Source organism: Nansenia antarctica, assembly GCF_963989245.1.
Source record: "Nansenia antarctica genome assembly, chromosome: 2".
NCBI classification, from domain to species: Eukaryota; Metazoa; Chordata; class Actinopteri; order Argentiniformes; family Microstomatidae; genus Nansenia; species Nansenia antarctica.
In genome coordinates, this window is record NC_137675.1 from 28,389,028 (window position 1) to 28,414,482 (window position 25,455).

Genomic DNA, 25,455 nt, shown 5'->3' on the forward strand with positions numbered 1-25,455 from the left:
ACACAGCAATCAAAGCAAGATCAATATATATTTTTTGAAATTCATTCCACGGATCCATATTGATTGTGCCTAAAAGACACAAGCGAGATGATTTTGCAATGTGAATATTTAAACATAATGCTATCGTGTCAATTACAAAGTTCCAAAATGTTAACAACAAATTACATGACCAAAACATATGGTAAAAGTCCCCTTTCTGTTTTTTGCAGCGCCAGCACAAAAAGGACATTTCATTATTCATTTTATAAAGTTTTGCAGGTGTATAATAAGTTCTATGCAAAATTTTAAAAAGAAGGAGTTTGTGCCTCATATTGTAAGAACATTTATGAACTTTAAGACAAAAGAAAGACCGGTCCTCTTTACTTATATCCATGTCTAAATCCTTTTCCCATTTACACCTCGTAGCATCTGTACTTGTAGACAAGCATTCAAGCAGAGATAAATAAACTTGAGAAATACATTTAGAACTTTGAACCTCCTTATTGATAAGGCCTTCTATTTTGGAGGGCTTGGGTTCTTCAAGAGTGCCTTGAGTTGTCTGTATCATATGGCGGATTTGAAAAAAATCGAAATAAATGTGTGGAAGATAAATTATATTTTGACTTTAACTGAAGGAAAGAAACAAATGTACCACTGTCGTAAAGATGTGTTATTTCCCTTATCCCCTTGTCGTACCAAGACTTGAAGGTGTCATCATTAAAACAAGATGTACAATTGGGGTTTCTCCAGATAGGAGTATAGGGTGAAAGGTGTTCCTTGTGACCCATACGTTTATGGGAGTTCTTCCATATTAGTAAACTGTTAATAATAATAGGATTATTTGTGATTTTTAAACATGGGGGAAAAAAAAGAGTGGATTGTTATGATGTGTTTTCATAAGTGTGCATAGATAATTTGTAGACATTAAACATGAACTCACTAGGCAGCTCTCTTGTGTGAAACTGCTGGCTAGGCTAACATATCTGGGTCACGAAAGTAGGTCAAATAGCCAGCAAGGGAGAGTGGGTCAAGAGGTCAATATATTTAGGGAAAGTCAGGAATCGTATGACCAGAGTTGCCAGGCAAAACAGCCCGTTCATGATTGACAACTACACAGCTGAGGGCTAACTCAGCAGTTATTTGGACCATAAGACTGGGTGCATGGGAGGAGAGGTCCATTCATGTTGTAAATGCATGGAACAAGATGAATCTCTGATCAGACGAATAAACCTCTTCAAACTGTCCAACTGAGCTGACCTTGGTGATTCCGATTGATTCATTCATTCATTGGGGACAAAGCATCATCTTATCAAATGGCGTCACGAACAGGATATCAAATGGCTTCTAACGAACAGGATGCTAGATTCAGCGAAACAGGTAAGGCACAATGTAATTATTTGCTTAACCTGAATCGCTGTTCTAGAACGAATCTAATTTTTTTTCAAAAAGGAGATGTATTGATATTGGAAAGTAATAAATTAAAATATAGTTTGAATAGAAGGCGCTGTATAGTCAAAGACGGTGTGACTGGTCAAAACACTGAGTTAGGATTTATTGAGATTCTGAACTTTGTAAGGAACAAAGCAGAAGTCTATTGTGTTATTGTGTATGAAGTTAGGGACAAGACCTTAAATACGTGATTGAAAGCACAGCACTTTGAGGAAAACTAAGTTTGAAAAGATTTGGCCATAATATTTAAAAGACTCTAAGAGAAGTTTCAATCAACATCATTGATTACTAAAACCGCATGTCTATTAACATCATGGGAAGCATACATGTATGGCATGCAGAATGTTATCATTAAGAATGAAATGAATAACAACCATATTTCTGAACCAAGCTTCACAACAGGGCGAGAGTGTTAAAACTCTGACCCTAGGCTATTAATAGAACGGAGACTGCTCCTGTAACCAAACACACACACACACACACACACACACACACACACACACACACACACACACACACACACACACACACACACACACATCGAGCTACAACATACAACAAATAGACAAATTTGTCTCATAATGAAATTATCATGCAAATCTGTGTTGATTCAGCAGACATATAACATTTTGATTGATTTAGTGAACAGAGAAATACGCATTAAGACTCTAAGACTCTATGAAACATCAAAGGAGGACATTTCTGATGGAGAAAACACAATTCAGCAAGAAAGACCTGGAATGTATTCTGACAATGCCTGTCGATTCTATTTCCTGACAGAATCAAGGAAATCAAGAGACATTGAGCGAAGGACTCAGAGACCGAGATGCTGTTAAGATCTGGTCTATATTAACCATTGCAGAAGTGGGGAGAGAATATTGCAGATGCTGAAGGAAGATATTGCCGGATGAAACAAGAGAAATGAGACAAACTAATGACATTTCAATGTGACAAACAATGGAAATGTTAATTCTTATGATTTAAGACAGAGACATGATGATGACAAGAGAGACTTACACATACTTTTATGTAGTCGTAATTGTTCAATTGTACTGACGCACACAACTAACAGTGTCATCAGCAGTAAACAGCTGAATTCAACAGCATGAACTTACAAACTTTCTTCTAGGAATTCTAAGGGACGGGAACAACAGTCCAGATAACCCAATTAACAAACTTATGCTTAACATCTGTATTTTTGTTTCCAACTGTTTCTGAGCAGGTTAATTCCACAATCAATTGATGGAGAGCCTAAGATTTTATAGACTTAAGTCAAGAAAAGGAGGGGTGTAGTGTAATGATAATGCTTAAATTGTCTTAAGTTAATAAAACCTATTAACGCTGTGAACAGAGGCAAGAACACGTGCAAGACTGATGAACATCAAAGAATCAAATAGCACTCCTTGTTACCAGAAACACAAGGCCGTTCCTTTGATTGAAGATCTACTTCCAGACATTGTTATATTGACATATAATGTACTTTGTATGATGGAACCGATGCCTAATTTATTTCTGATGTGGTCATTCATTGACTTTGTTAAGAACTCCACATGTTTTTCAATAGAAATAATTTACCAGTCAAATTAATCTTACATCATGGGGAAAAAAAAGAGTGAGCTGATATGATGCGTTTTTGTGTGACTATGCAAAATATTGTGTGCCTATCAAATATTGCAATACTCATTGTTTAACCTTAAACATGCTTTAAGTGTGTCCACTCTCAGGACATAAACTGGCCACTCTTAGTGAACATGATTTGCTGTAACTGGACCTGAGCCAAATATAGGAACCACGGCTAGTGGGGACCAGTATAGGTTACCAGTGGTCAGCAGAAGCAGAACAGCATGAACACAGTATAGCCATGTATGGGAACTAATGTCACTATTGTAAGTTACGAGGTAAAGCTATTTCCCTCTCTGAGAACTGTATATAAGCTGTAACAAACATTAGTACTATGCTTGGCATCTCTATGCCACAGCCAGGCTCGGCACCAGCCATGTCGTAGCCATGCTTGAAGCTTGGACTTAACAGAGCATGCTGCCTTGGAAACATCTGTACATGGGAATGCAACCCAGATCTGCCTAATACAATGATTACGATTCAACCTTCTCTCTGAGTCATCAATATATAATTTCCGGCCACGTGACCAAGAAAGATCTCCTTATATCAAATGGCGTCACGAACATTATTATCACCAATATAAGGCAGGTATCTCAGTTCATATGGAAGAATGTCATAAGATTCCAGTCTTGACCATGCGCTAGATGAGCTAGAGAACCACTGCCTAATCTGGGTAAGTTGGGCAGCCAGAAAGTAAATGTTAAGGTTCGGTAGGTTTAAGCCACCATCATTATATGGAAGTTGTAAAACTTGTTGGCTAATCCTTGGTGACTTACTCTCCCAAATGAAAGAGGAGAAGATGCTCTGTAAATATATTTTGAACATTTATTTTTGAACAAATAAAACCAATTCTGATGAAGTCCATCCCACCAAGCACATCACTTGTGCTTTTTTGCCTTCTTTGCCTGTACCAGCACTTCCAGTGCTTTTTTTTCTTTTTTGAGCAGCCATGTGCCTCACTGTGGCTTGCCTGTCATCCTCCACTGCAGTCTTCCTGCTTTGTGCAGCACTGGTTGTTGGCTGGCAACCAAACTCTTCCTGCCTCCCTTTTGTCTTCAACAGGGCCTGTTGTCTGCGAGCCTTGTCTTTTGAGCCTGCAGTGTGGATGTTCCTGCATAGGACCTTGTCTACCTTTGAGAACTTGACATCCTCTCTCCTGAACATCTGTATTGCTGTCTGACCCCTGGACCTGAGGGCATACTTGGTTGTCTGGATTGGTTGTCCCTAAAGGTGTCCATGCTCATTCTGGTGATTTTGCAGTCAATAATATCTCCCATGGCACTGAACGATGACTCCACCATTGGTCCATGGAAAATGGAAAGCGCTGCTCGAACCACATGGTTGAGGCCTGGGTACCTTCCAGTGTCAATGACATTTGCCCACCAGTTAACCATGTTGTCCCCATCAGTGTACAGTGGAAGGGTGGAATTTGTGCTGAATTTGACAACTTCCAGTGGCACGTCAAATTGGGGTGTGGCACCAAGTGGCTCATCATCCCTGCCAGCCACTTCAGGAGGATGCCCGTCTCTGAGTGTCCCCTCACCAATGGGTCCAAGGCAGACAGTGACTGCAGGGTCCTGCTGTCCAGTGGCAGCTTTTTCTGCATATAGGCTGCTGTCGACATGTATGCAGTCTTCGCTGTTTCGAGAAACTGCAGCACACTCTGTAAAACATTAAAACGATTGCAATTAAATCATTTTACCTGGAGAAATGTATAAATGTTTGATTTGCCGTTTTTAATACATTTACTAACCTGATTACGTGGATTTCCTGCCTTCAGTTTCTCCGCCACCTGTCCGACATACAGCTCACAGAGAGGCAGCATTTTGTCATTGAAATCCAACTCCATGATATTCTTTGGGGTGGTATGCAGATTCTCAGCCTTGATAAAGCACCCCATGAAGGTTTTCACAACTTCAAGCTGCTTGTCATGCAGCTTGTGGACAAGGGTTTGGCTGCCCTGTGAATAATGGCATTATTATAAAATGCTACAACAATTCTATTACCATACACAGACATGCAGTTGAGGGTCTGTTTATATCACAATCTAACTGATGAGAGAATGGGCCTATTTAGTTTATCTATCAGAGATTGATAATTCACTAATTCATTAGTGTGAAAACACACACCTGGAACACCGTAACATACTCCTTCATGATGGGAAGGACGCCGAGGTAAATGCTCAGCTGGAGGTCTGTGTTGCGACTCTCAAACCAGAGCTTCTTCCACACCCTTTCTTTGCTGTCCTTCCCAACTTGCGTCATTCCTGGAAGAGAGAGATTAAATGCAATATGTATTTTGGGCTACATACAGTATACAAGAGGATTAATCACATAAGATTGTTGGCGGCTGAGGCTCCCCTTTACAATATTAGATTAATTTAAAGAATTTTGGGGGGGGTCCTGGTGGAAAAATTGTATCCTGGCCTTTGCCCGCTCACCAACACTGTGGTCCTTGTATATCTCCACTATATCACTGTGGATCTTGTATATCTCCAATTTTGCCGGCATTGTGGATGTGGTGGCAGGAATCTCCATCAACATCTAGGAGGTTCTGACAGTACTTGGACCTTATCCTGGTCTCCAGCCCGGACTTACTCCCTCGCATGACGTTGCAGGAGTCCATCATCATGCTAACCATGTTAGTAAATGGAATTGTGTGTTCCTTGAAAAAGGTCACTAGGGCCTTTTCCAGATGTTCAGCAGTGCCCTTTAGTACTTCAATGGAGCCAAGGTGCTCGACGACCACATGCTTCAGCTCCTGATTAAAGTAACCAACAAGGATTGACAGCACCTTCTTATTGGAGCTTGATGTGCTCTTATCCAGGTTGATGGAGAAAGGGCTTGACTGAATGCTCTCAAACGTCCTCTCTGAGAAGGTGTACATTGATTGCAGCTTGGCAAGAGCTTGTAGTAGATCTCAAACTTCTCCCGCGGGTCCTGGGGCGCATGCCCAAAGACGAACCAGTGCAGCTTGGCACTGATGCTCCACGCCTCTGAGTGTAGCTTGTCAAACACCACGGGCGTCTTGATGATCAGTGACAGCTGATACATGGGCATCTTGATGGTCAGTGACAGCTGATACATGGGCATCTTGATGGTCAGTGACAGCTGATACATGGGCATCTTGATGGTCAGTGACAGCTGATACATGGGCATCTTGATGGTCAGTGACAGCTGATACATGGGCATCTTGGTGCTGCGGCCACAGTCGGGGATGAGCCGGTGCTTGGGGTGCAGCTTGCCAGGCCCCACCCGGGAGTCAAAGTCCAGCAGGGCCTTGTTGAGCTGTGCCACCTTTCGTCCTCCTGGGCGAGGGAGAACAGGTCCACCTGGTCGCCTTTGGACTCCAGCATGGCCTCCAGCTCTTCCTTGCCTTTACAGATCATAATAAATAAATAAAAAAGTGTCTGCTGAATGTCAGAAATGTAAATATAAATCTCAGATCAAATCTGAATTGGGTATCAGAGTATTCTAATGGGCATCAGGGGCCTCATTTATAAAGCTTGCAAAAAAACAAGCAAAAAACTACTTTGTAAAAACAAAACGTGTGATGCATGATAAATCTACAACCCAAATCTGATGTTTTACATGAAGACCAATTTAATAAGTAATATGTCCTGAGCATCATGTCCTCTCAGTATTTATTCTATCTATCTCTGTTTTTTTTCCAAATCCAAAAGTGCTATTATCAAGAGGATGTACTGTTGAAGGAGACCTGGGAGGAAGGTAGGAGATGGCTGATCATGCAGACAGTCGGCAGCTGAGGGCAGTGGTCATGTTCAGCCACATACGCAGAGAGTGACCGTTTCTGCGCGATGAGGCTTTCAATCATGTAGTGGTGTGTGTTCTAGTGGTGGAATGTTCAAAACTCCACACTTGGCAATTGGGAATTTCATGTAGTGGTGTGTGTTCTAGTGGTGGAATGTTCAAAACTCCACACTTGGCAGTTGGGAATTTCCATTTCAAACCCATATTCGACAACTTTTAAGGTACACAAAACATACAGATGTACATCTGGTTCCCAGGATTACTCCGGTGTGACTTTCTAAGCTGTGACATTTATACGTTTTGAGACAGAGCTGGCTGAAGCTAATATCTTTATTAACTTTTTTTTTGTGTGTGCAGTAACTCTACCCAATAGCAATACATTGATTGTCTAGCCACAGATCCATCACTGACAGACAAACGCTAGCAGTTGCAGCCACAAAAGCTCACTACCGTTATTTACATATTATACAACAGTTAGTTCCGACCAAGTAATTTGATTGGACGAGAGGCATTCCATGAGTTACGATACAGTATAACAGCACTGGGACTTTTAACTATATGTATCACTCCGCCGCACAGGTGTTCTACTAAATGACCGTTAATTAGACTACATTGTTTGTTTTCAGGTTACTAGGCAACAGTCCATTTGAAGTTCAGTTGCGGAACTATTTTTTGTTTATTTTTATGATTAAATAAACAAACAAATCATAATCTGTTGTCGCTTATTACTGTTAACTAATAAATCGCACTGTAGAACTGTTGTATAAAAGCAATATCACACTCGAGGTCGTGCTGTTATACTGAATATCACGGCTGTGATTGTCGTGCTGATATTCAGTATAACACACTCCCTCTCGTGTGATATTGCTTAATGATCAATGCTCTCGAAAAGAGAAAGGTTGAAAATCAACAAGCCAGAGTTCGTAGTTGGCTGAACTGGCTACCCAGCTAGCTACCCAGCAAGACGGCTGCTTACTAGTGTGGTAGAAGCTAACACGTTAGCTAGCAAACCCTGAAAAAGCTGGCTAGCCAGACTATCATTTCTTGGGTTAATGAAAGGGTAGTGTCAACGACTTTGGTATACTACTATATAATATATACTAGTATGAACTACTAGTTCGTATGATCTTACCGTTGTCCTCAAGCTGTGTGTTCGTCGTCAGGTGAGCTGTTTTGTTATGGTTACGTGTGAGGCTCGCGGCTCCTTTTTAAACGGAGTACCCTGTCATTCCATTGGTCAATGCTCAACTCGTGGGTGAGTATTATTATTATTATTATTATTATTATTATTATTATATTATTATTATTATTATTATTATTATTATTATTATTAGGTCTGCAATTGCAGTACTTAATTTCTGTGTGAGTACTGCCATTAATCCTGCTGAGAGTAATATAAATGCTTTGGGGTTATACCTGGTCACACCACTGGTGTGTGATTATGAATGAATGAATGAATGGTATTTATTGTCATTGCTATAGTACAGGTACCAAACAACGAAATTTGGGAGGGGTGGCTCCCCTGGTGCTAGGAAAGAACAAAAAAGAACAAAAAAAAACAAGAAGGGAAAGGAGCTGGTTTACATAAATAAAGGCTATGTACTGTACACTATCCACTATACTATACTGTACAGATAAGACGACTAGGGTTGTCATATTGCACATAGTGTTATTGCACATTCATTTAAAGTGTCGCAGTTTGCAGGCTTGAAATGTACACATTTGTGCCTCAGCACTACACCTGCTTTTTTCAATCCAGCAGCTGCCATCAATCCGTCCAGACTGTCCAGGGCCCAGAACCTAGGTCTTTGCTGTGTTCAGGGCCTGGATGGCCCTGGGGTAGAAGCTGAGCTTCAGTCTGTTTGTCCTTGCGGCCATGGTCCGGTACCGCCTTTTCGAGGGCAGCCGGGCAAAGTGTTCGTACCCAGGGTGGGTTGGGTCTCTGGAGATCTTGGAGGCCTTCCTGAGACAGCGTGTGTTGTACAGCTCTTCCAGAGAGGGGAGGGGGGCGCCGGTGATCTTCTGGGCTGTTCTCACGACTCTCTGTAGCGCATTTCTCTCCGCGGTTGTGCAGCTGGAGAACCAGTTGCAGATGCCGTAGGTGAGGATGCTCTCCACTGCGCCGCGGTAGAAGGCCACCAGTATCTCCTGCTTGTTGTGTTCCTTCCAAAGCAAGATGGCTGCGCGCATAGTCGCTGCGGCTGGAGTGGCTTCAAAACTGGTGTTCTTTAGTGTTTTTAAGTGCATTTGTATGTACATTTTTATTTTAGTACTTATAGGGAACGGTTGTGTAAATAGTACCTACAGCAGGCACGACTTACTAGAAGTTGGCACGCAAAACGAGAAGACAGTAACAGCGGAGTTCCTGAAGCAACAAAGGATTTATCACGACATCGCCCGCTTACCGGGAGAACCTTGGTACTCAGTCCCTACCCTGAGGCGCAAACGTCGGCGTAAGGACCGCAAGCAACGACGGGGCTGCAGAGCAGGCCTGTTAGCTAGGCTAAAGAGGAGGCCAGACAAACCTGCTTTGCCGAGTATTTTCCTATCCAACGTCAGGTCCCTGACGAATAAGATGGATGAATTGAGACTACAGGTTGCCAAAAATAACATCGTGGGAGATAGCTGTGTGATTATTCTCACTGAAACCTGGCTAAATGAAACTATCTTGGACTCCGCGATTAGCTTGGAAGGACGGACCTTACACCGCGCAGACCGCACGCTACTCAGCGGTAAGACTCGCGGAGGCGGCATCATTATATCTACGAAGGATAGCTGGTGCTTAAACACGAAAACTGTAAGTAGCCACTGTTCCCCAAACCTGGAATACTTGACTGTTAAATGCCGACCCACTTACCTACCGAGAGAATTCAATGCAGTGTACATTACAAGCGTTTATATTGCACCAAATGCAGACGGTAGCTTAGCATTGGCGCGGCTATATGACGTCATCAGTGGTCAACAAAGCACAGATCCACAGGCAATTCACATTATAGCAGGAGATTTCAATCCTGTCGACCTGAAGGCAGTACTACCCAAGTTCTATCAGCATGTTAAATGTGCAACAAGAGGAGAAAAAACACTGGACAAGGTATACACCAACATCAAACGTGCTTACAAGGCTAGACCGCTAGCTCATCTAGGCATGTCTGACCATGTGTCAATCCTCCTGATCCCAGCATACACTACCATGGGGAAAAGTGCTCCCATCACCACTAAGACTGTCAGAACCTGGCCAGAAGGGTCCGCTCCACTGCAGATCTGCCTAAATGACACCCCATGGCAGGAATATGAGCATGAGGACCTGGAACAGTTCACGTCGTCGGTTCTGAACCACATAGTGAACTGCACCAACTCAGTCACCGTGGACAAACGGGTCCGGGTCTACCCCAACACGAAGCCATGGATGACTGGGAAGGTCCAAAAACTGATCAACGAGAGGGACAACGCCTTCTTCGCAGGGAAGAGCACACCGCTGTACAGCACCACCAGGGCTAACCTAAAGCGCGGCATCAAAGAGGCCAAGGCAGACCACAGAGAGAAGATTGAGGAATGCTTCCTGAGCAACGACTCCAGGCGGATGTGGCAGGGGGTTCAGCACATGACAAACTTCAGAGCCAACAGGCTCACAGCCGCAGAGGACGAACCCCTGCTGGCGGGAAAGCTGAACACCTTCTACGCCCGGTTCGACGAGGGGCGAACGGAGGTAACCACAACACAAACACCACTCTCTCCAGCTCTCAGCAGCCTCACCCTCACAGAGCATGAAGTGAGACGCGTGCTGAAGGCGGTGGACCCCAGGAAAGCCTCGGGGCCGGATGGCGTCCTGGGACGGGTGCTGAGGGACTGCGCCGACCAGCTGGCCGGGGTTTTCACCAACATCTTCAACCAGTCCCTGTCCCAGGCCACCATCCCACCCTGCCTGAAAACCTCAACTATCATCCCAGTCCCGAAGAAAAGCACGGTGAGCTGCCTAAACGACTACCGCCCGGTGGCACTCACACCAATCATCATGAAGTGCTTCGAGAAACTAGTCCGGGCCCACATACTCACACGCCTCCCGCCCAACCTGGATCCATACCAGTTCGCCTACAGAGCCCACAGGTCCACAGAGGACGCCATCGCGACGACTCTCCACGCCACTCTATCCCACCTGGAGAGGGGAAACAGCTACGCGAGACTGCTATTTGTGGACTTCAGCTCCGCCTTCAACACCATCCTTCCAGACAGGCTAGTGACCAAACTACTAGACCTGGGTCTACCACACTCTATATGTGCATGGATCAAGGACTTCCTGACCGACCGCCCCCAGAGGGTGCGGGTGGGCCCCCACACCTCCACAGCCCTCAGACTCAGCACTGGGTCCCCCCAGGGCTGCGTGCTAAGCCCCATCCTCTACAACCTCTACACCTACGACTTCACCCCCGTCCAACCCAGCAACTCCATCGTAAAGTTTGCAGACGACACCACTGTGGTGGGATGCATCTCGGGGGGGGACGAGGCGGCGTACAGGGATGAGGTAGAGCAACTGAGCAAGCTGTGCAAGGTTAACAACCTGCTGCTGAACAAGTCAAAGACCCAGGAAATCATCGTAGACTTCAGGAGGAAATAGTCCGAGATCCAGCCCCTGCTCATCGACGGAGAGAGCGTGGAGAGAGTCTCAACCCTCCGATTCCTGGGGATGCACATGCGGGATGACCTGACCTGGAAGGACAACACAAAAGACACCATCAAGAAGGCACAACAGCGGCTATACATCCTGAGAGTCCTCAGGAAGGAACACAGCAAGCAGGAGATACTGGTGACCTTCTACCGCGGCGCAGTGGAGAGCATCCTCACCTACGGCATCTGCAACTGGTTCTCCAGCTGCACTACCGCGGAGAGAAATGCGCTACAGAGAGTCGTGAGAACAGCACAGAAGATCACCGGCGCCCCCCTCCCCTCTCTGGAAGAGCTGTACAACACACGCTGTCTCAGGAAGGCCTCCAAGATCTCCAGGGACCCAACCCACCCTGGGTACGAACACTTTACCCGGCTGCCCTCGAAAAGGCGGTTCAGGACCTTGGCCGCAAGGACAAACAGACTGAAGAACAGCTTCTACCACAGGGCCGTCCAGGCCCTGAACACAGCAAAGACCTAGGTTCTGGGCCCTGGACAGTCTGGACCGATTGATGGCAGCTGCTGGACTGAAAAAATCAGGTGTAGTGCTGAGGCACAAATATGTACATTTCAAAACTGCAAACTGCGACACTTTAAATAAATGTGCAATAACACTATTGTGCAATATGACAACCCTAGTCGTCTATCTGTACAGTATAGTACAGTGGATAGTGTACATAGCTTTTATTTATGTAAACCAGCTCCTTCCCTTCTTGTGATTTTTTTAAAAGTGTTTTTTTTTTCTTTCCTAACACCAGGGGAGCCACCCCTCCGAAATGTCGTTGTTTGGTACCTGTACTGTAGCAATGACAATAAAGACCATTCATTAATTAATTAATTAATTCATTCATTCATTCATTCATATCTCGAAAACAGCATCAGTTTAAACGTCATTTGTCCTACTGTTCTTATTATTTATGAGAATTACACTTCATAACATGCAAGTATTGTTTAATAATTACACATCCAATCAAATATGATTCCAGATTAAACTGTCCAAATTTGAGGGATTGTTTTGCAAAAAACTTAATTCTTAATCATGTTTTTATGTGTGCACTGCAGGGAACTCTTCAATAGATTAGATTAGATTAGATTCAACTTTATTACAGAAGCAACGAAACGCAGTTCGGCATCTAACCAGATGCAAATAGTGCAGTGCAAAAGGCATGAATGTATGGACAGTGCATGGTGTACGGTATTACAGTATATATATATATATTATATATAGTGTATATATACTAAGATATAGTATAAAGTATAAGTAGGTTAGTATAAAGTCAGTACACGTGCAATGAATATGAATATAAAAAGCGCATTATGAAAAATAGTGTATTATGAAAAAAGTTTATTATGGGTGAATATTTCTTGCAATTTGTATTTGACTATAGCCTATATATATTATATAGCCTATATATACGTATATACTGTACAGTGTTGCCACAGTTACTTTGAAAAAGTATTCTGATTACTGATTACTGATTACTCCTTTAAAAAGTAATCTAGTTACTTTACTGATTACTTGATTTTAAAAGTAACTAAGTTAGATTACTAGTTACTTTTTTAGTTACTATTGGCAGCTGCCTAGGCACCCGACCCCCCCCCCCCCCCCGCAACATAAAAATGAAAACTGGTTTTGCCAAAACTCACTTTATTTTAACAGTAACTTAAATTACATAATTAAACTTTAAACAATAACTTAAAACAACAAAATAAAGAGTCTTTCTTTGCCTCACCCAACATAAATACTTGTTTTTAAACAATAAAATAAATATAATCTTTATTTAACAGTAACTAGCAAGGAGTGGTTTCACAAAACCTAAAACCTACCCTGACCATTCAGATATGATCCTAATATAATCCTAATCCTAAACTGGGTGAGTCTTATCAATTTAGTTTATCAATGATCAACATTTATGTTCTTGTCATCCTTTGCTGACACAAACTCAAAATAATCCTTATATTTCCAGCTCCATTGTGTAGGATACGCTTCTGTTTACACTGTGCAATCAGCGTGGTGATACACGTGAGCGATTCTGCTGCAATCTCGCGATAGTCGAGAGCCGTTTTTTGCGGGCATGGCCTTCCATAGTAACCTCGTGTTGAAAACGTGGGCACTGACGTCACTCCCCAAGACGCGAGAAATGTTTGTTTACTATCGAACATTACAAAGAAATACTGCATTTAGCCTAAGTTATGAGGTAGTAACGCAATAGTAACGCACAGCCACTTGAATAAGTAACTTTAATCCGATTACTGATTTGGAAATAGTATCGCGTTAGAATACTCGTTACTGGGAAAAGTATTCAGATTAGAGTATCGCGTTACTTAGTATCGCGTTACCGGCATCACTGATACTGTATATATATATATATATATATATATATATATATATATATCTCACAGGATGAATAAGATCTTAATATGACTGACCATCTGACCTTTTACCACTTTTATGTTGTTTTGTGTCTGCTTTCTGTCTTCGTAGCCACACAACCATGTGTAGTAACTGTAATACCATGTTTATTGAAGTAATGTTCTCATCAAGCACAGGTACTTATCTGCACTATTATGGAAACTGAAGTTGCATATGCAGTAGCATCCTTTCGTTAACAGTAGTTTGTTTTGAAGTCATATCCAATGTACCGTTTTATATTGGCTTTATTATGATAATGTGGATGTGAAGATATTAATAAAACGCTGACCTGTGGAAAGATGCATGTCTCTGCGTTGTGTTATCAGACTCGATTAAATGACCTGGTCTTTCCCAAACGTGGATCGGTAAAACATTTAAAAACAATTGGTTGTTTAAATTATTTTGGCAACCCACCGATTCACAAATAACTTGTCTGTTAAATTACTTTTTATTTATTTATTTATTTATTTGACCTTTATTTAACCAGATAAAATCAGTTGAGAACAAATTCGAATTTTCAATGATGATCTGGCCAAGAGGCCCCCGGCAAGAATAAAACAAACATATAAACAGAAATACTCAGGGACCTCTGAGTCAGGGTCAACATAAAACAATACATACAATACATGAGAACGGCTAAGACAGTGAAGATAAATAAATAAAAACAAAGTCAACAAAGGCATCTGTCTGCTACCAATTGGTACAGATATTGTCTCACTAAAGCAAACAGAAAGGGTGTGATGTTGTCTCAAATACAAGGAGTGAACAGTTCCAATTTACCTCACCTCTCGGTTAGTTGTTAGTTGTAACACTGCGTAAGGTGATTGTGCGTAAGGTGATTGTGATTGTGAAAGAGAATGCAGGTAGCAGACAGCTACAAAACACACCACACCTCTTGGACATATGGGAGCTCAAGCTCTTGGACATATGGGACATATGGGCATATGGGCGTCCGACTAAAACCACAGCTCGAGAAAACATCAAAATGCTGATACATTCAACATGTTCAGTCACAAGTTGCGCGACCTGGGATTTCATTGAACCGGTGTGCAGTGCCATTTAAATATGAAAATGTTTATATTGTATGAAGTGGAGGGCCGGTCATTACTAATATCTCACTAGCCAATGTCCCTGTGATGTTGGTTCTTGTTTGATTCTAACTGTATTATATCTGTGACATGCCAACTTCAAACATGTGTGATGCATGTAATGAGATAGGTTAGATAGGAAAAGGTTACAAATAGAACCTATTTGATCAAATAAAAAAAGGTTCTATAAATTACTTTGTTGCACCTCAATGTAGCCTTAAAATATTCTGAAGAACCTTATACATAACGTATTCTGCGTGAACTCGCAAACTTTGCTCAATGCAACAATGCCTGCCAGCACTTAGCGTGCCACAGAGAGATATACTGCAACACTGATTATCGTTGTTGTGTTGTTTATTTCAAATTAATTAAAACTCAAACCCTTGGTGAAAATGTAATCCTGTTTACCCCATGTTTTGTTTTTATTTAATTGGTTCTGTAATGAACCTCAGTGGAGTCTCAGTTCTAGTTTCTGCATCAATAGAGCACATTTACACACACACACACACACACACACACACTCATTAGCCACCAGACACATAGTAACGCCCAGGTGGCATCTGGGGGTCAGAATGGACTTATGAGCATCCCCAAGGGGGCAATTATCACACCCGCTCACTATGTTCATTATGACCACTGAGTGTCAACAGTAGCCTTAGGTCTATGTCTACGGATCTGTATAATGCAATGAAGGATGTTGAAGGGCAAAGTGTACACCATTTAAATTTATTTGAAATAAACAACACAACAACGATAATCAGTGTTGCAGTATATCTCTCTGTGGCACGCTAAGTGCTGGCAGGCATTGTTGCATTGAGCAAAGTTTGCGAGTTCACGCAAGGCCATAAAAGGTTCTTCAGAATACTTTACACGTGGCAACCCGTGTCTCTGCATGTCTCGCTGACATTTCAACATGGATGTCAGACCACCATCTCAAGCTCAATCTTAACAAGGCCGAGCTCCTCTTAATCCCCGGGAAAGCCTGCCCTCTCCAAGACTTCTCCATCACAGTGGAGAACTCTACTGTAACCCCCTCCCTAACAGCCAAGAACCTTGGAGTGATCCTGGACAACCGACTATCCTGTGCGGAGAACATTGCAGCAACGGCTCGCTCCTGCAGATTCTTCCTTTACAACATCAGACAGAAGGATACGACCATTCCTCACCAGAGAAGCAGCGCAACTCTTGACCCAGGCACTGGTCATCTCCCGCCTTGATTACTGCAACATACTGTCACGACCCAACAGCAATGTGCGTACATTGATAGTCAATGGGCTCGTTCCCACACAGGGCCGAGGCCGGACACAGGTAGATAAGCTCAGGGTTAGCTGACAGCACTCAGGTAGATGTTAAGGGGAAATGGCTTACCTGGCTCCGATGTATCGTGGCGTGGTCCGCGGGGATACTGAACAGCCCGCACGTTCGTTCAGTGGGGTGTTCCTTCCCATTCAGTATTGACATATAACATAACAAACAAAACCGGACACGACACAACACGACCTCGGGGGTAATCCACTATTCCACACGGTAATAGTCTTGATAATAATTGTCCAAGGGGTTCTCTTCTAGGTAAGGCGTCTCAATCAGTATTACTCTTCTCCACTCTCCACTCTCTCGACTCCCCAGGTAGCTAATGAGCACCTGTCATATACCTTTCGAGAGTCCCGCCAACAGGCAAGCCACTCCCCCATGTACCCTGGGTAGCCAATCAACACCCCCTGAGCTTACCATGACAACTAGGAACAGTTGGATCGTGACAATACTCCTGGCTGGGCTCCCCGCCTCCGCCATCAGACCTCTGCAGCTCATCCAGAACGCTGCTGCCTGTCTGGTGTTCAACCTCCCCAAATACTCTCATGTCACCCCTGTCCTTCGCACCCTGCACTGGCTCCCGATCAGTGGCGGCTGGCCGATAGAGGGCGCTGGGGCGCCGCCCCCACCTTCACTTCCTAGTTCCCCACCTTCACTTCCTAGTTGCGATTTGTAAAAGTATTTGACTGCCAGCCATGTTCAGAGCGGAGAGCTCCATACTGCCAGACTTTGGGGCATTTTCGCTGAACTTTGAAGACCCACCAAATATTGACTTTTCGGACTACATAAACATTGAACATATCTACCAAGACTTTAGACTCTCTTCTTTCATCAGAAAAAGAAAGTTTGTTTCTAGCCTCTTTGAGTGTTTAGAAATCGGCCGTAGAACATAGGGTGGTTTCAGCAAAAACACCTGATTTTGACCAATAAACAGAGAAAACGAGCTTTTTCTGCAGAGAAGCAAATTCAAGCAAAACGGTGACTGACGTCCACATATTTTAGTTTTAGTGACACCTCAAACATCTGAAAAGTTGTTTACTTCTATGAAACAATAAAAACAACACAGGAAAAAAGGCTTTTGATGACAAAATAACTACATTTATTCACAGATTTAGAACATTTAGAATCATCATCACTCAATACTATTTTTTTTCTGTGTGGTAGGCTTTGAAGCACTCTCCTGAGTGCAGGGGTACATGGCAGGACCTGCACCACATTCTGGTCTCTCTCCTTTTACCCCTTCGAACGCAGACCCTACATTTTCTTGCTGGCTGTGTGTTATTGCTGGTGGGCCTTAAGCGTTCCAACTCATGCCTGGCCATCCGGCCATCCAGCCTGCTGTCTGGGTCTCTCTGTCTTGCTGCCCTGGTTTGTCGGACCTCCTCTTCCTCTTCCTCCTCCTCCTCCTCCTCCTCCTCCCCCCCCTCCCCCTCTCTCCCCTCCTCCTCTCTCCCCCTCCTCCCCCTCCTCCTCTCTCCTCCTCTTCCTCCCCCTCCTCCTCCTCTCTCCTCCTCCTCCTCCTCCGCTACATAGGTTTTTTCAGTCCACGACCTCGCCACCCTCCTCATGAACTCCAAGTGTGTTTTGCACTTCCCCGGGTTCCTGGCCTTGTACAGCACATATGCATTGAACACACAAAGCTGAAATAAGTATGCCACAAACTTCTTTGACCAGTTGAGTGTTTTCCGTATGAATGGGTAGTATGCAATGTTCTGGTCAAGTTTGTCCACCCCATTCATGCAGGCATTGTATGCCACAACACACTGCGGTTTGAGCTGACCCACCTTCTCCTTCTTCCCCTTCTGCCACACCTCCACCCTCTGCATGCTGTCATGGTGGCAGGTTGTCACCATCCTCACCAGACGCTTGTCCTGCCATGCCATAACCAGCACCCTGCCATTGTGCCGCACCAGCCTCCCCTCCACACCCAAGTCGGCCTTTGTCGGCTCCCTTATGATCTGCGGTTCCCCCCTGTTTTTTCGCAGTGTTCCGCAGACGTTGATGTTGGCTTTGATCAACTGCTCACACAGTTGAACAGAGTTGTAGAAGTTGTCCATGTACAGTGTGTATCCGTGTCCTGTGAGACGGTCAAGGAGGGAGAACACTGTGTCTGGGAGTGTGTTATGCTGGCCAACATAAGGCTTCATGTTAAAACAATACCCAGTATAAGAGTCACACAGTATGTAGGATTTAATTCCATACTTCACCGGCTTCTGAGGGTTATACACTTTGAATGATAGGCGGCCACGCCACTGCATCATTCCTTCATCAATGCAGATACTTTCAAAGGGCTGATACAGCTCTTTGAATTTGGCTACAACATGATCTAAAACAGGACGCACTTTATACATTTTATCTGTGGCGTCCTGTGATGCATTATTGTTGTAGTGGAGGAACTTCCAGATGAGCTGGAACCTGTTCCTGGGCATGGTTTTATTGAAGTATGGAGTGGGGTCCTGTTGATCCACACTCCAATACATTTCTAGATTTGGCTTTTTTATGTAACCGGTGATGAAAGTGAGTCCAAAGAATTGTTTCAGTTCTGGGACTGTCACCGGTTTCCATAACCTCCCTCTGGAGTGTGGCAGAGTGTCGGGATGTGCCTGTAAAAACTGCTGGGCATACAGGTTGGTTTGATCTGCAATGTGCTGCAGCAGCTCATCAGTAATAAGCAGCTCCAGGAAATCAACCGGCAGGTCAGATTCCAGCTCTGCAGCAGCATTCTGGGGTCCAGGGGTTGCCGTGAATGGAACCTTTGTGGGTTGCCACTCACCCTGACCCCAACCAGCATCTTTCTCTGAAGACAGCCGTCTCCTTGCAGCACACCCTCTGGTTGAGGCACGTCCTCTGCTCGATTCAGGGACTGTAAAATATTGAAATATATACCATTTTATACAAAATATATATACAAAAGGCATGTTTTATTGCTTTGTAATGATGTAGTGTAATAGTGTAATAGTAATAGTGTAATAGTGTAATAGTAATAGTAATAGTAATAGTGTCATAGTAATAGTAATAGTAATAGTGTAATAGTGTAATAGTAATAGTAATAGTGTAATAGTGTTATAGTGTAATAGTGTAATAGTAATAGTAATAGTAATAGTAATAGTGTAATAGTGTAGTGTAATAGTGTAGTGTAGTGTAATGATATTTCTATATATGATATGTTTACCTTTGCTTTCACACTCGCATTTTTGTCTTGGATCGTGGATCCGCGCTGATCTGGAGAGGATTCCCTGCTGCTAGCCGATCCGGATGGCAACCACTCGTCCGACGAGTCGGGGTCTGGTTCTACGTCCTCCGACTCTGAACTGTTTGAAGAGTCGCGGCGACGTGGCTCCGATGGCCCACGAGTGTAGCATTGCGCGTTGCTCCGGTTCTCACCATCTGCAACATTTGGCGCATCTCCTGCACCAGATCTGCTTGCAGATCTGCTTGCAGTTGACCTGATCGGCACCACACTCCTTGCAGATCCACTGCCAGACAAGCTCTGTGCCAGTGTCAACTGCTTATACTGCTTGTCTCCTCTCGTTTTCGCTATCCGTTTCGCCATTTTCTACAACCCACAACACGCCCCCTTCTTCTCCAGCTTTTATATCTGAGCTAAATCGAACTGCTGCCCCCATCTGGGGCAGAAATACATTACACCCAAGTCTGAAATTCACACACCAGGTGTATAAGACGTCAATATGGCAATCCCCGAAAAAAAAAGAAGAAAAAGACGCCAAATGGCAGTCAACGTTACTATTTTATAAGACGCCAAATGGCGTCTTTGGCAGTCAATGAAAGACAGTCCTCCCCCAATTTGTACAGTATGTACAATGTTCCACCAGAGGGGCTAACACACTGGATCGTGTCTATTCCAATCTGAAGCATGCCTACAGAGCAGTCCCCCTCCCACATCTCGGACTATCTGACCATATTTCACTCATGCTTATCCCAGCATACTGTCCCCTCAGGAGGAGAATGAAGCCAGTCACAAAGTCTGTCAAAACCTGGCCAGAGGGTTCACTCTCAGAGCTACAGGACTGCTTCACTCAGACAGAATGGAGTATCCTAGAACAACCAGACCTACAGGGCTTCACTGACAATGTACTATCCTACATTAAGTTCTGTACGGATAATGTCATGGTTGAAAAGTACGTCCGTGTTTATCCAAACTGGAGGCCCTGGATGACAAGTGAAGTTCAGTCACTCCTGAGTGCCCGTAACTCCGCCTTCAAGACAGGTGACAAGGCCCTGTACAGCTCAGCAAGGGCAGACTTGAGAAGGGGCATAAAAGGTGCCAAGGAGGCATATAAGAGGAAGGTGGAGGGCCACCTATCAGACAATAACTCACGTCAAGTGTGGCAGGGATTGAAACACCTCACCAACTACAAAGGGAGCTCTCCTGTGACCCTCAGTGCAGAAGCCTCGCTGGCAGAAGATTTAAACCATCACTTTGCCCGGTTCGAAGCAACGAGGCCCAACACAGCGACACTGACATCACAGTCCGGAAGCACATACACTTTCAATGTCGAAGAACATCAAGTGAGTCGTGTGTTCAGGTCTGTGAACACAAGGAAAGCCACCGGTCCTGATGGAATACCTGGGGTAGTGCTGAAAGCCTGTGCAATTCAGCTCGCACCTGTCTTCACAAAGATCTTCAATCTCTCCCTGAGTCAGGCATCCGTTCCACCTTGCCTCAAATCAGCCACAATAATCCCACTCCCCAAGACCCCAACCATAAATAACCTCAATGACTACAGACCTATTGCCCTAACACCAGTGGTCGCAAAGTGCTTCGAGAAACTCATATCTCACCACATCAAAGACCGCCTCCCCCCAGGCTTTGATCCTCACCAATTCGCTTACAGAGCAAACAGGTCTACTGACCATGCCATCTCTACAGCCCTCCACACTGCTCTGAGCCACCTAGAACACCCGGAGTCCTCGGTGAGGATGCTCTTTGTTGATTACAGTGCAGCTTTTAATACCATCATCCCCAATATCCTCGTGGACAAGCTAGCTGCCCTGGACTTCCCCCCCGCCACCTGTGCCTGGATCAAAGACTTTGATTGATTGAAAACCTTTATTGTCCCCAATGGGGAAATTTTGTTGTCAAACAGCTCAGTTAGGGCAGAAAACATTCAGTACAGAAAACAGAAAAACATTCAATAAAAAACATAAAACAGTGCAGGCTCAATAAGTAAAAAGTTCCAAAAGTTCCATCTCCAGGTCTCCCCCACCCTGCAGGGCCTGGTTGTAGAGTCGGAGTGCAGCTGGAATAAAGGACTGTCCAAATCTTTTTGTACTTTGACGGGGGAGAACAAATCTGTGGCTGAACTTGCTCCTCATCCCTGCCAGCTCGCAGTACATCGGGTGGGAGGGATTGGCCAGCATGGCCGCCAGTTTTTTCCCCATCCTCTGTTCTGCCACCACCTCTAGGCTGTCCAGCCCGGTCCCCACCACAGAGCTGGCCTTCTTCACCAGTTTGTTTAGCTTCGCAGCATCCCTGGCACAGATGTTTCCACCCCAGCAGGCCACGGCGAAGAACAGAACGCTGGCAACCACCGACTGATAAAACATTTGCAGCAGCTTGTTGCAGACACCGAAAGACCTCAGCCTTCTCAGGAAAAACAGTCTGCTCTGCCCTTTCCTGAGAAGAGCCTCGGTGTTGTCAGTCCAGTCCAGTTTGTTATTAATTTGTACTCCCAGGTACCTGTAGGAGTCCACCCTCTCGACTTCCACCCCCTTGATGGTGATGGGGGCTGGGGTCCTTCTCTTCCTCCTAAAAGGACTTCCTTTCCAACCGCCCACAGACAGTCAAGATGGGTCCACACAACTCCTCCACCCTCATGCTCAGCACCGGCTCTCCACAGGGCTGTGTTCTGAGCCCTCTCCTGTACTCCATCTACACCCATGACTGTACCCCCACCCACCCCACCAATGCAATAATTACATTTGCGGATGACACCACCTTGGTGGGGCTCATAACCGGAGGGGATGAGTCAGCCTACAGGGACAAGGTGCAGCGGCTGACAGAGTGGTGTGTCACAAACAACCTGACTCTCAACATCAAGAAGACCAAGGAAGTGGTCATGGACTTCAGAAAGGTAAAGGCAGACCCTGCTCCACTCTACATCAACGGAGACATTGTGGAGAGAGTCCCCTCCTTTAAGTTCCTGGGAACCCACATCTCAGAAGACCTCACCTGGTCAGCCAACACCACAGCGGTGGTAAAGAAGGCCCAGCAGCGACTCCATTTCCTGAGAGTTCTCAAAAGAAACAGGGTGGAGGAGAAGCTGCTGGTAACCTTCTACCATTCCATCATTGAGAGTGTGCTGACATTCTCCATCACAGTATGGTACGCTGGCTGCAAAGTAGTGGACAAAAAGAGACTGCAGAGAGTGCTGAAGTCAGCGGAAAAAATAATCGGCTGTCCCCTGCCCTCCCTGGATGACGTGGCACGCTCTCGGTGCCTCTCCAGAGCAGGAAGGATTCTTAAAGACCACCTCCACCCTGGTCACCACCTGTTCAGCCTGATGCGCTCTGGAGTGAGGTACAGGAGCATAAAGGCTAGAACAAACAGGCTGTCCAACAGTTTCTATCCATGGGCCATCAGAACACTGAACAATAGACATAAGACATGTTCATAAATGTTTATCTTCAGGGGGAAAAGTGCAATAGAAATGTGCAATAACTCTATTCTAAGTGCCTATTTATATATTTTTACAGTATTATAGTATTATAACGCCACTGACCTCATGTCTTTTAGCTTGATTTATAGTTGTTTTTATTTTCTTAAGATTGTTGTCTTTATTTGCACTTGACACCACGGACCTCATTGTCGCTTAGCTTGTTTTATAGCATTTTCGCTTTTTAATTGTCTAGTGTGTAATATTTGTGATATGTTATATGCGTATATGTTTGTGAATATGTGAATATGTTTTCTGTTTTCGCACCTTCAGAAGAACCACTACAATTTCATTGTATAGGCAACTGTACAACGACAATAAAGTCTATTCTATTCTATTCTAAACATACGTAATAAATAAAGGCATATAAAACAAAGACTTGATCACATGTTGAGACAGGTATCTCATCCAGAGCTAGACATTACGAGAAGCTAACAAGACCTATAGCCATAATTTCAGTGTTCCTGATCAAATCCAAAGTCGAAATTCCTGGTCAGAAGCCCAAAAGCCAAATATTAAGCAATGAGTCAAGATCTTCTTTCCTCATGAGATGAAGAGATTTCTGCAGATCTCAGGAATCACCAAACACAGGATAACCTTGGAGTGGCTCTTCACCGCAGCTCTCCTGATTTGATAGTGAGATGAAATCTACGATGAGGCACGGGTCCTTGTGTCTCCAGGGACTCATTTGCGAGGTACACAACATTCAGTCTGGCCTTTACTTTAAATTTCATGCATAGAGCAGTTATGGGTTGCCTGGGCAACTTGCTACCATCTGCCAGATTCCTGCTGGCTGATTTGCAACTCCAATCCGATGTGCAGACAATGCGTCCAGAAGGAAACCAACCTTACGTACTTTAATAGTACAATTGTACTATGATATTAAAATGCATACAGAGGTGTACATAAATAAGTAATCTTTATTCTGATAGCTATAAAAAGTAGCAGATAGAAGCATTGTATATCCATTAACAATGGTCCATTAGGGAGTCATGTTACACAGTTAAGGTACACAAGAAATGTGTACCGTATGTATGATGAAGTCATTTCATATCAGGTAATAAAACAGCAAAAATGAAAAAATTTATGTATTGACAAAGATTTTAAGCATGAACCATGCACCGCTAAATATACGCAGACAAGAGTGATTGTCATAAGACAATAAGAGTAATTAGAGGGATCACAAATCTTCAATGGGGCGTCTGAGAGAACAAAAGGTATTGTGATTAACACTAACGCTGTGCTGAATGACATGTCATAGTGCACAAGAAACATTCACATGATCTCAGAAAGGATGTCACTCCATATGCTTAGACCTCTGACATCAAAGTCCCCATCAGCAACCTTCAGTCCAGTCAGCTCTTTTTCTGTGTCCTCTTTCAGTGAGGGACATGTCTCAAGTAATGACCTAAAATGGTCGGTCAGTGTCTTGAATGACATCCTGTTGGCACATGCTTGAATCCATTCTCCTTCATTTAAGTCATACTCCATATGTGAAGCCCCCTCTTTCAAAACACAACAATATGCCACTCTGAACTTCAAGGATTTCTGCGCAAGGTCTTTCACAAGTCCAGTGGGCAAGGTGGAACACATATGTTGCAGTAAGCAGTAGTTTCTTTCCAACCAGTCCATGAGGAAGTCCAGTGAAACTCCTGAAACACTGCTGTCATGGCAACTCGACATGATAACAGCTGCAATTACCTTGGAGAAGTTGTGCACTCCACCACTGGTTTGTAGGATGCTGTCCAAGAACTGCTCTGCAAGGTCCACCTTGCTGCTTGGCCGGAGCAGTGTGTCCAGTCGACTCATCAACATCATGCCCTGAACGTCAGCCTCAGGAGCACAAGTTGCAGCATTGCGTCTCAGGTTGATGGTACCAAGGACTGTGCATGCTGATTTGTACCCAATAAGCTCGGTGCAAAGGCCGGTGCCTTCCTTATCTCCCGCAGTCGTGCAATGACTGGAACTTTCAAAAAGTGTTTTGATTACAAGGCTCGGAACCGCGGGATTCTTCAATAATCCGGCGAGCAATAAATGTTGACATTGTGACAGGTCCAAGAACGTGATGTCTGTGTATCCTTGGAAAGTTGTTAGTAAGAGTTCATTTGTTGTCTGTAGTTGTTTTTCCAACATTTCACGGATAGCTGGATTTGCGTGAAACCTTGAGTAGAGGTGCTCGCAGTAACGAGCCCACTGAAAGGCTCTGTCAAGAGTATGTTTATCCCACTGCTTTACCATGTCTGTCTGTGACACGGCGAGCAGATCAGCTATACTCTCCAGGTTTTTCAAAACTGCCTCCATGTGGCGCTCTCTCCTGATCACATGCGGTCCAGGTTGTAGTCAAATGTTTTGTTTGGAAATATAAAATGTTAGCCTGTAATTACTTCACCTTCCGTTGTGGGTCCAAGAACGGTAATGATAGCTAGTTTCATGAGAGTTTTGTTGCTCTTTTGGGGACATTAATAACGTTTTAGGACAGATTTAATCAG

The 25,455-nt window shown here is 44.2% G+C and overlaps 2 protein-coding genes across 2 annotated transcripts in view; one reads left to right on the top strand and one right to left on the bottom strand.

Annotated features, from left to right (window-relative positions):
* The window catches only part of LOC308150069 (lipid transferase CIDEB-like), a gene marked incomplete at both ends in the record, with an annotated part of 115,452 nt that overhangs the window by 2,050 nt on the left and 87,947 nt on the right, over nucleotides 1–25,455 (top strand). The gene's annotated exons all lie outside the window — the stretch shown is intronic.
* On the bottom strand, nucleotides 24,242–25,267 carry LOC308151720 (Fanconi anemia group F protein-like; the record flags this gene model as incomplete). The annotated part of the gene is made up of 1 exon (XM_080524633.1): nucleotides 24,242–25,267. The coding sequence occupies one exon, from the start codon at nucleotides 25,265–25,267 to the stop codon at nucleotides 24,242–24,244; it is 1,026 nt and encodes a 341-aa protein (XP_080380759.1).